Below are 12,125 nucleotides of genomic sequence, written 5' to 3'. Positions count from 1 at the left end.
CTAAAAACTACCGAAAGTCATCGATTAAAGCATGTAGTTGTCAAAAAAATAAATCAGGACGAACACACGTTACAAAGTTTTCTGAATCTTGAGCAAACATTCAAGTGAATGAATGAACTTAAACTGCTGCTGCGACACCAAATGTCATGTTTACATCGATTTTCTACCTTTTTTTTTTTTGTTCACTGTTTGAGCTGGAGCTCTTTTAACGACGCTGCTCGCTGTGTCCTCGTCTTCTGCAGCAGTAAACTCATACATCCACCTACGATGGATGTACACTTTGTTTTTCCAGGTTTTTAGATTCCAACCAAGCTAATGTTAGTAAGATGAATACGTCAGACACTCCTGAGTAACTTCCCTCTCAGACTGATGTATTTCATGTTCAGCACTCAGACAGTAATCAATCAGTCACGTTCTCATACTTATTGTTTCCTGGTTGCAGAACAAAGCTGCTCTGTTGTGTGGTCAAACGTGGACACGAGTTGTTTTTTTTAGCTAAAGAGTAAACCTCCATCAATTTTCTGCTCTTTTTCTACAGCCTGAGCTTTTCCAGTAGACTTTGGCTTCATGAGCTGAAAATGTATCCTAAAAACAAAAACTGCTGGTGTGATTGTAGGAGCGGGTTTTGAGTCTCAACTTCTCTGAGACAATAATTGAACATATGAGGTGCGTCAGAAAAGTTCCAGGACTGGTGTCACAAAAGATATATTTCAAACACAAACCACCAGTTTTCCCCTTCAGACGATCAACCAGCACGTCTACAAAGAGATTTGCTTCATTCAGTGCACGAGAAGAGACCAGAGTTGTGGCAGGACCAGTGGAGGCTGCGTCACCATGACAACCTGCTCACAGCGCCCTGAGCATCCCACAGTTCCTGGTTGAGAAGAACATTGCTGTGCAACCTCCCTACTCACCCCACCTGGCTCTGTTTGATTTTTTTGCTCTTCCCCAGCTCAAGGGGGTCATCAAGGGGACCTGTTTAGAAGATGTGGACGACATCAAGGTGGCTGTGATGACGGAGCTGCAGAGGATCCCACAAGAATCCTTCCAGGAGTGCATGGCGCCGTGAAGGCAGAGAAGGCTGGGAGAGTGTGTTAGACTCCAGGGGGATGACTTGGAAGTTTGGTTTGTATTTTGAATATATCTTTTGTGACACCAGTCCTGAAACTTCTCTGACACACCGTTTGTCATCATCATGCTCTGGTTCAGCTTTGAGATGATCTGATAGTTCAGGTTCGTCTTCATCTGCAGAGCTGTTTGTCTTTAAAACCCTCCAGTATCAAAGACCCTGACGGCCAGGTGCTGCAGCATCATGGTGCCATGGCAATAAGCTCTTATATTCATCACTGTTGGTGTTTGTTTGTTGCTGCTCCATTTCAAGCCGCAGTACCTCTGACACCATTTAAATAAGTAGTGATAAGATGAGATCGTCCTTTATTTATCCCACAGACATTTGTAGCATTACGGCAGCAAAGAAATGGAAAAATAAAAATACAGACATACATACATAAGTACTTGAACTGATGAAGCCTCTTGGATGAAAGGTGGAACGTCTTCAAGGAACTCAAGCAGGTCCAGTTGCTACCATTAGTCTACCAGAGTAACCTTGACCTGGAGGACTGAGAATCTTCAGACATACACAGCTACTGATTCAAATGTATCAGCAGCAGGTGGCATTCTCATGTTTAAAGTACATTTTTGTGTTTTCTGGCTCGACCACTTTTTGTGAGGAAAAGAAAAATGACTTGGTTTTAAAACTTTTCAAATGAATTTCTTCCTTTTGCTGAGACTTTAATCATTATTTATCTCTAATTTAAAAGCTGCGCTCAGACTGTTTTCCTCTTATTTCTGGATCTGAGAAGTGGCGAGAAGCAAACCCTGAACGCTGAATGACACAATGAAGCTTCACCTTGGTTGGGAGGAACACCTGGGCCGTGATGTTTTTCCTCACGACCTCGCGTGAAACTCCCACACAGCTCAAGTTTCAGCTTCAGCGACTTTGCGGCTCCGGCGAAGGAACCTTCGTCACTTTCTGCTGCTAATTATCTCCTCATCATCCTCCTCTCTGATCTGTTCTTCACTAATTACAACAGCTGACCTCCGACTGCTGTCAGCGCCGTGTGTGTGGGCACTCCTGTGTTACTAGTGTTGTGAGGACTTGGATGTTTTTGTGCAGTCGCATGAGGGACTTGAAAGCCCCTGTAATGCAAATCAGTTGATTTATTTCATGTTTTAAGTTAAGGATGTGTAAAGACTGGTTTATACAGCACATTTTGTGTTGTTTCATATTCCAAGCAATGAAACTGAAATGAAATGAAAACACAGTCAACAAAACTCAAAGTAAACCTGTGTGGACTCCAAAAGCTGCTGGAAATTATTTTAAAACGTCCTACGTGTGTCTAAAATGATTAAAAAACCTGTCCAGAAGTGCTGAAAACATATCCAAAATGTGTAAAACGGTCTAAAATTGCCCAAAATGACAATGAAACTTTCATATAACGGAAACTTAACTTTGGAGTAAGTTTGCATCAAAAAAAGAGCGAACTACCACCCGGTAGGAAAGTAGGAACCAAAAAACTGACCATCTCTGTGGGTCACAGCAGCTTTTCAGTCTCCACCGCTGACAACAACGTGTCCAGAACGGCACAACCTGTGGAGAACGACGTAAAGTCTGTCTGCGATGACATAAAATCGGTCAAATCTGTCAAAACTCGTACAAAATTATTCACAAAGTATCCAGGATGACTTCAAACTCGTCCAAAATGGCTTAAATTCATGTTTGCAGACCTTTTACGTGCACAACAAAGAAGCTACATAACACACCGAAGAAAAAGGAAGAAAATTTAATATGCAGTCGTGTCACAGCTAGTGACATGACAACATTAGGCTGCCGGTTGTCATAGCAACACATCCTGCTTCCTGACTCGGGAACATTGGTTCATCAGTCAGAGAAATATTAAATGTCAGAGCTGCAGTGAGAAGATCTGACGTGACGAAGAGTTCTAACAAACCCCGAAACATCTCGGTTCTGAAAACTAAAACGGCTCAACGTCGGGGTTTAAACGGTTTGTGTAAAACTGCGTCGCAAGTGTGTCGTCGTCTTCGCTGAAATACACGAAACCGGCATTCAAATTGACAGTGGTGTGATATGATTAAAAACAGCAATCAATCTGTGTGCACATGTTAGTAGTGAAGGTTGGATGGCACAACAACACAACAGCTCCTTTACATGGCGAAGCCCCGTCTTTACATTTTAAGAATAAAAGTCTTTAATCATTATCTTAACCTAATTTTAACAGAGGAAACTACGACACATTCAGTGTTTTTGTGGTCCAGGAGTCCTTTAGTTTTAGGTTCAGATGTACTTATTATTTTCAGCTTTCACCAATGACTTGCTCCTCTGTGCACCATCTTTGAGCCACGCTGCATTTATTCTATTGATCCAGTTTGTCTTTATTTTCCTATCGTATCGTCTCCTCTCGACTCTTTGGAAACACTGCCTGCAGTTCATGTGAAAACTCAGATTTTTTTTTTTTTACTTTTGGTCACAGCTGAGTCGATCATGGAGAGTTATTTGAGAGCAGAGAGGAAGTAGTTTTAGTTTTTCACAGAATCTGGTGCAAATTGTTTGCTTTTGGAGAATTTTTAAAATGAGAATAACCTGTGGAATAAAATGATTTCACTGAATATTACAATTTTAGGCTCAGATTTGGTTAATTAAGATATGTTCGAGGACTGTTGTAAAGACTGTTTCTGGCTGTTAAATGGTGCCGTTTCATTTGATTTTTAATGATTCTGTGGCCATTTGTTTGTCTTTCAGTCTCTCGACGGTCATGTTGTGGTCAGATTGGGTGTATTTGTGTCATTTTGTTTTTTTTGCAGTCGTTTTTTTGTCTCTTGATGTTCATTTGGTGCCTGGTCACATTACACGGCTGATAGATGGAGTCACTTGGTGATTTTAATCAATCATAGAGAATTATAATAAAGTCACATAACATGACATTTTATTAATCTTGACAGAAGTTCTTGAGTTTAGTAAATGGTAAACTCTACATGTTTGATGGTCAAGGTGTTTGCTATTATAACAGCTTTCTGCTCTATGATCCAGCAGCAGACTGAGTCATGTGAAAGCAGCTGATGTTTCTGCGTTGTGTTGTGCTGCAGGGCTCTGGGCTGCCTCCTCTATGAGATGTGCTGTCTGACTCACGCCTTCCAGGGGCCCAACTTCCTGTCTGTGCTGATGAAGATCGTGGAGGGAGAAACCCCGACGCTGCCCCCTGCGTACTCTCCAGACCTGAACTCTGTCATGCAGAGGTGAGGAGGACGTTCTCTGTGAAGCCACTGAGGGCCTGCGTTTCTGCACAAAGACAGCTCGCATTAATATGCAAATAGAAGGGATTTCTGCAGGGCTTCTGTCCTAAAAAGTCAGAAATTCTGACGGTGAAAAGACTAGAAAATACACGATGCTTCAGACGTTAGACCTTCACGTGGAAACAAAAAGCACCAGTGACATTAATGCAGCGTGAAGGTTTGAGGAAGAGACACACTGTCACAACCCAGCTGGTGGAAGGGAAAAGGAATTAGTTTAAAAGTAATAGTTATTTATTTAACAGAGTTTACAAAACAACAAAACTGAGGGACAGCAGGACATAAAGGTGCTCGGTTTACTTAAACAAACAGACAGAAGATGCTACTGACAAAACAAAAACAAAGTAAAACCAAGATCAAACAGAATAACGAAAGTGTTCAAGATCCAAGTACACAGAACAGCACCTTCCTACATGGGAATAAAAAGCAATCCTCTTAATGAGCCCTGTCCCACAGCAGCTTTTGGACGAAGTGCCTTAACCCTAGAACACTAACGTCGGGTGATTTTCACCCGCATGATTCTTATCATGTGATTTTCATTGTGTTGCTGCTGTCTGAGTTGAATGGGTCCTTGTTTAGCTTCAGGCTGCTCATTGATGTCATTAATGGTATGTTTGTTTCCCACCTCCCATCTATGGTTTGTTCAACAGGCATGCGCTTGGGTGATTTTCACCCAGCGTTAGTGATAGAGGGCAACATATTTTATGGGTAGAATTTACCCAATGTTAGTGTTTATGTGTTGAAATCAGGCGCTCTTTGCACTTTTCAAGGGAAACAACACTCAGGCCACATCCTCTGCCCCATTTCATCCACAGCTGTCATCCTGTCACAGGCTTAGTTTCTATGGCATGCTAACAAGTGATTAACATGTAGCTGATGTTAATTTACATCTGCAATCACTAGCTACGCAGATTTTTTTTTCTACTGAAGCTAAGCTTTGAGCTAGCTAGCTACAAGTGAAGCTGTAGCACTCAGAGAGAGGGAAAAAAAAGAAATGTCCAGAAAAACATTGAAATACCTGACTGAGAAGGAAATACAAGAGCACACTAACGTTAAATTAATAACACTATCACTAACGTCGGGTATATTTTACCCTATAAAATATTCCGGATAAAATATAGTTTACTAATTTTAACGTTATTGTTCTGGGGTTAATGAGGCACTGGTGCATTACAGCCACACCGCTGAGTGGGCAGCTCCAAACTAAACAGTCCGCCATCAGCTGGAATGTCTCATTGGGTCCTGAGTGATTGGCTTGTTGTCTCCGCCCATCTGAACCTGGTCCAATCGGCGACCGGCGACGGCACACTGCAATTTACATAAAGGAGAAACACAACAAAGAAGGAAGGGCCGGCAGCCTGAACACACACTAAACACACGAAATGTTAACTCTGTCGTGTCTTGATTAACTGTTGAGCAACATGCTGATGGAATTAAAGGACCAGTTCACTTTCAATATTACCCAGCAGTGTTTCCAGTCCCAAGATTTTACTGAGCTTTGATTACATTTTGAAGATACAATAATTTGTCAATCTTTTAAAGTTTGACTTCAGTAAAAGTGGAAAAGTTTGAGCAGCAAAATAAAGAACCAAACGTAAACATACTGATTGTGCAGCGTGGGGTATTTCAGAAGAGTAAATACTATATTATTGGAACATGATGCATTCTTGTGTTGAAGCTTTGTTTTAATATTACTGCTTAAAAATGTCTCAATCAAGTTTCATCTTAATGTAATAACATTAATATATCTTCATGTATTTGTTGGTCACATTTTTTTTTCTAAATATGCAAAGTAACTGAAATGATCAAATAAATGTCGTAGAAACTAGATAGAAATATAAAGAAGCAGCAAATAGAGACACACCTGCCCCCCCCCAAAAAAAAATCAGACTTAAATGTAGTACTTGAGTAAATGTACTTAGTTACTTTACGCCGCTGGTTTTGACGCTGATCAGCTGCTGTCTGTTGGTCTTTCTGTTAATCAGGATGCTGCAGAAACAACCGTCATGTCGACCGACGGCGGCTGAGATTCTCCGGAGCAGATTCATGGAAGAAAACATGCAGGTTGGACTCACATGTACAGAACGTTTTCCACCTCACAGCATTAAAGAAGTAGTCAATATTTACTTTTGCTAATCATTTTTGAAGTCTTAATTAAACTGCAGATTATTTTGTTCCAGCGAATTAGTTTATTAAATTTAGAAGAACATAACCAAAGTGCAAAGCTTTGGTCTAAGCAGCCTTTCAAATTAAAAGTAAGAAAAAAAAATACCAACAACAGCAGCTTAAATATGACATTAAATGTCTGCAAAGCAACTCAAATCCATCCCATCTCTTAAGAACAGCCACGAAGAACAGAAATGTTATATTCAGTAAATCCACAGCTCCACACTGCAACCAAAATAGTCAGAAGTGACCGTTTCTTGATATTGTGCGAGTTCGAACTTCTCACGCGAGTGTATGACGATCAGTAAACTGTTTTGGTTCCTCCTTGTTGCTGCTGTTTTAGCCATAGTTGTGGAAACTTGTCCTTTTTCTTCTTCACTGGCTCAGTCAACACATAAAACTATCCGTTTACCTGCTACGTGTTTCAGTGATGGAGCTGATTATTTAAAAACAAAAAAATAAAACCTAAATGAGGGCAGAGAGGCTGGTGGAGAGGAAAAGGCCTGAGTCACATATGGGCAGAAAGATAGAAGAAGATAAAGTACAGTATTAAATCTACAGTGGCTGAAGCAGTGCCAGGGCTGCAAAATTAAATGAAAACTAATCTCAGTCATGATTTCAACCTCCCACAGTAAATAACTGTGATCGACTGCAGTGTTGACATTTAAAATCCTAAAAAAAAAATCTGCACATAGAAAACAGCAGATAAAGTCGTGTGGTTTGATCAAGTCTGACATTAGAGCGCCTGATTTCACTCTTTTCAAAGTTATTTTTTTAAGGCAGCATCTTTAAACTGTGTAGTCTGTAGATAAGCAGATGTTCAGCCAGCGAGGAGCTTAATTTATCTTCAGCCTCTCGGAGATTAAATCAAACATTTTGGCTCCTACATCCATAAATGTGACGTCAGTATTGATCAAAGTAAATATTTGTGATTGTCATTTTGGCCAGAATTGTGCAGCCCTCATCGGTTGTACTCTGTCTTGCGTTATTCTACTTGCTTTTGTCAGTGTTAGACCTCATGAGAAAGGTGCCAAACAATTTACACTCACAGTGAAAAGTTGTTTTTTTTACTCCCCATACCCCGACAAAATCATTTGCTTTGTAATTCTCGCATAACTCATTCTTTACAACCAGAGTTATTCAAATCATCTGGTGAAAAATTCCTGTATTTATTTTTATTGCAGAAAAAGGAAACATCACAATGGCAGATTTTTCCAATATCGTGCAGATGGTGCACAAAAAGCAAAAGGTGGATGAAAGTTGGTCTAAATAACGGCTCTTCCTTGTAATCTGCTGTCAGTTTTTCTTACGAGGCTGAAGTCTTGGTGAGAGGTTTCCGGTTAGAGTGACTGTATGTCAGCGTAACGTCCTCTGACATGTTGGAAACGCCGTGTGTGTGTCAGCAGAGGATTATTGTCGTACACTTTCCCATCCATCTTGCCAGCTCCTCCTGTGTGGCTGTGCTCGGTACCTGGAGAGAAATAACACATTAGGGGGGTTTTATGGACTCGGTTGCCATGGTTTCCACTGAAATATCATTATGTTAATGTTATTCCATACTGCTCCACGGCTCTGTGGGATATCGCAGAGACGTGGTCTCAGCTGAGCTTCTTCTTCTTCTTCTGCTGTGTGAAAACACGTAGAAACCGGGGAGATCCTCACAGCTTCACCTCGGGATGTCCACCTTTAATATCCTCTCATAATTCCATATCGGGTCCATTACAGTTCTGTTACCGGTAAAATTCAATCAGGACCCAGCGAGAGGTGAAACTCAACCCTGAACCTACGTATTGAGACTAATTCGTTCTCAGAGCTTTAAAGACAGACTAATGCAGCAGCTGAAGAGGAAATGTGACGACCTGCAGCAGTGTGAGAAAAGTAAGAAAGAAACTGGAGAGGATTGTGTCGTATACAGACGTGCAGCGCACTCAGCAAAGAAAATCACTCTGAGACTTACACTTCACTAATTATAAGACTAATTACAGGAATAAGTAGCAGCCTTGATGGATTTTATTGCATTTTTGTGTCCGTATTGGACAGTAAAACTCGATTTAGTGGGTTGTTTGCAGCCGTGAAAAGCTGCTCTGACGGCTGACTATAGTTGGCTGTACACTCTGTACGCAGCAAAAAGCAACTGTTCAGCACTCATTCAGCAAACACGATGTTCCACATTGTAAAGAAATAGAAAACCAAAAACACAAAGCTTGAGCTGTACCCACAGTGGAACTCACTAAATCCCCAATATTATGCCAAGTCCAAACCCATCACACCAAAATCAGCCTAAAACCTGCGTAAAATCAAGTCCCAAACCAGTTTAAAACCAGTCCAAAACCAGTGTAAAATGAAGTCCAAAACCAGTCTAAGATCAAGTCTAAAACCGGTCTAGTGCCACTCCCACACCAAGTCCAAAACCAGTCCAAAACCAGTCCAAAACCAGTCCAAAATTGGTCTAGAGCCATTCTGAACTAAGTCCAAAACCAGTCTAAATTAGTTTACAATCAATCCTAAAACCAGTCTAAAATCAGTCCAAAACCAGTCTAGAATCAATCCTGACCCCAGTCCAAAACCAGTCCAAAATCAAGTCGAATCCTGAAACCAGTCTAAAACCAGACCAGAACCAGTCCAAACCCTCTGTGTTATTTATGTAATTGTCCTCACTGTCTCTGTCTTTACAGAAGATGAAGGACCGGTTTGTCTTTGTGTCGTCAGGAGGAGACAAAGATGCTGAACTCATCGCCAAGAACATGTAAGACGTTTTTTTTACCCTTCAGTCTTTTTCTCCTGCGTTTCTTTGCCACCGTCCGTCACCTCCTGTCCTGTTTGTTTTACCTCCATCCACACACCTGTGGCTGCACGACACCCTCGTCCCTTGCAGGTAACACGAAGTTTGCCTCATAACACGAAGGTTAATGTTGTACAAGGGTGTACTTTGACCCAAACCAAGACCTTTTCCTGAACTTCATCAAGACGTTTTGTTGTCAAAACTTGAAATGGCAAAATATAATGAAAGTCAGTGAGGAAAAAATGGTGCAGTGTACCTTTTACGCACCTTATGAGACTTTTTCAAAGGGAAAAAAACTCCTCTGTATCTGTCAGCTTTTATTATTGATGCTCAAGTACATCTTGCGCTTTTTTTTGACACCTGCAACTTTTATAAAACAGCAGTTTTTGACGCCTTGAGAATGAGAACGTGCTGTTCTTCGACTGAATGTGGCTGTCAAAAGTAGTGTAAAATTAGTCCAAAATCACGTCCAAAGCCAGTCCAAAACCAAGTTTAAGACCAATGTAAAACCAAGTCCAAAACCAGGAGGAAGACCAGTCCAAAACAAGTCTAAAACATGCCTACAATGTGTTCAAAACCCAGTCTAAAACCAAGTCTAAAACCAACTCTTAAACCAGCCAAAACCTGTCTTACATCAAGGCCAAACGCCAAACCATCATAGTCAGTCTAAAACCAGTCTAAAACCAGTCCAAAAGAAGTCTAACCTCAGCTTGAAGTGTGTCTAAGGTAAGTCTAAAACAAAGTCCAAAACCTGTCTTAAATCACGTCCAAAACCAGTCCTAGCTCCACAATAAACTCCAACAACCAGTCTCAAACCAGTATAAAGTTGCAGATGTAACACAGGATTTCTGGAGAATTTAGAATTGGCTTCCACCAATGACTGTCTCGAAAAGAATAAGTGGACGTCATGGGATAGACGAGTCAAAGCCCAGATCTGGATCCTACTCAAATACTGAGTTTGAAACAGGCAGTACATGAACAGTCAAACACTAAACCAGATCAAATTCAGCCTAAATCAGGATAAACCCAGTCCAAAACCAGTGTAAAACCAGCCCAAACCCAAATCTAAAACCAAGCCAATAACTAAGTCCAAAACCAAGTCTAAAACCAGTCCAAAACAATTCTAACCCCAGCCTAAAATGTGCCCAAAACCAAGTCTAAAACAAAGTCCAAAACCATCTCTCAAACCTGCCCAAAACCTGTCTTAAATCATGTCAAAAACCAGTCCTAGCTCCACAATAAACTCCAACACCCAGTCCCAAACCAGTATGAAGCTGCGGATTTAACACAGGATTTCTGGAGAATTTAGAATTAGCTTCCACCAATGACTGTGTCGAAAAGAAGTGGAGGTTATGGGATAGACGAGTCAAAGCCCAGATCTGGATCCTACTCAAATACTGTGTTTGAAACAAGCAGCACATAAACGGTCGACGTCCAACACCAAGCCAGTCTCAATCTATCTAAAACCAGGTCCAAAGCCCGTCTAAACCACACTAAAACCAGCTTTAAATCAGTCCATGGACAGTCTCCGTCTCTCAGCAGAATCACTGCCTCCACACTGATCTGATTGGACCTCCTTCTCCTTCTTCATCTGCTTTATTCTTCTCTGTTTCTACATCTCTTGCCCTCTTAATCCACCTCATGTTCCTCTTCTTCCTCCGTCTTTTTAAATTCACCTCACTTTTTCTCCTCTTATTCATCTTCCTCCCATCCTCCTCCTCCTCCTCATACTTTATTTCCTCTGCTTCGTTCTTTATTCCTCCTCATTGATATGCATTTCCTCCCCAGCTTAATCTTGTCCTCCTCCTTCTCACCTCGCTTCTTGCCTCCCCATCCGTCCCCTTCTTTTCTTCTTCGTCTCCTCCTTCCACATTATATTATTCCTCCTCTTCATTATGCTTCTCTCCTCTGTCCTGTCAAACACACACTTCTTTAACACACACTTTCTTCTGGCTGCTGTAATTAGAGCAGCGAGCGGCGTTCGAGTGTTAACCAGCTCAGTGTGCTGACAGACGACACGCCGCTAGCTGACACATAATCCATCCTCACACAGACACACAACACACAGACACACAACACACAGACACACAACACATAGACACACAACACACAGACACACAACACACAGACACATTTGTTCTTCTGTCTTTGTCAGAAAGGATTCCTGAGCTCCTTAATGCCAACGCCGACCCTGCATGAAGGGATTTAGTGGAGTCAACGTTTTATTCCCTGTTAATTAATTTACCACAGTTGTGTTTGCATTGCCTTCATTTATTTCAACCTTAATTGGTCGATTTGGGGCAATCTTGGATGGTTTTTTTAATTCATTTTTGATCCATTTTGTACAAATTGTGTGTCATTGTGGACGCATTTATTCTCATTTTGGACAGTTTTGGGTCATTTTAGACACATTTCCAGTTCGTCTGGACAAGGTTTTGTCATTTTGGGCAAATCTTTGTCTTCTTTTACAATTGTAGGATCATTTTTGGAGTCTTTTTGGATAAATCTTTGTTGTTTTGGAAACTTTTTGAGTCTTTTTGGATAATGTATTCCTTAGGTCCTGAACACCAACCCTGTGTGCTGGGATTCAGAGGTGTCAACATTTTATTCCCTGTTAATCAAATTTCCACAACTGTGTTGGTTTTAATTTAATTCAACTTAAAATTGCTCAATTTGAAGCCATGTAGATAGATTTTTGATAGAATTTTAGACCATTTTCAGGTCATTTTGGAGACACTTCAGAATCAGTTTTATTGCCAAGTAATTTTTACATCACCAGGAATTTGACTTGGTCCATTGGTGCAATGGA

At 40.9% G+C, this 12,125-nt stretch overlaps 1 protein-coding gene across 1 annotated transcript in view; it reads left to right on the top strand.

Moving 5' to 3' along the window:
* Window positions 1-12,125, top strand: part of nek11 (NIMA-related kinase 11) — a 96,242-nt gene that overhangs the window by 42,874 nt on the left and 41,243 nt on the right. Inside the window, exons 6-8 of the mRNA XM_008291734.1 lie at window positions 4,165-4,314; window positions 6,354-6,432; window positions 9,210-9,280. Of these exons, the coding sequence (XP_008289956.1) occupies window positions 4,165-4,314; window positions 6,354-6,432; window positions 9,210-9,280 (300 nt within the window). The remainder of the gene's footprint in view (window positions 1-4,164; window positions 4,315-6,353; window positions 6,433-9,209; window positions 9,281-12,125) is intronic.

Source organism: Stegastes partitus, unplaced genomic scaffold, assembly GCF_000690725.1.
Source record: "Stegastes partitus isolate 25-593 unplaced genomic scaffold, Stegastes_partitus-1.0.2 Scaffold760, whole genome shotgun sequence".
Lineage (NCBI taxonomy): Eukaryota > Metazoa > Chordata > Actinopteri > Pomacentridae > Stegastes > Stegastes partitus.
This window is presented reverse-complemented; position numbering and strand designations above follow the sequence as displayed.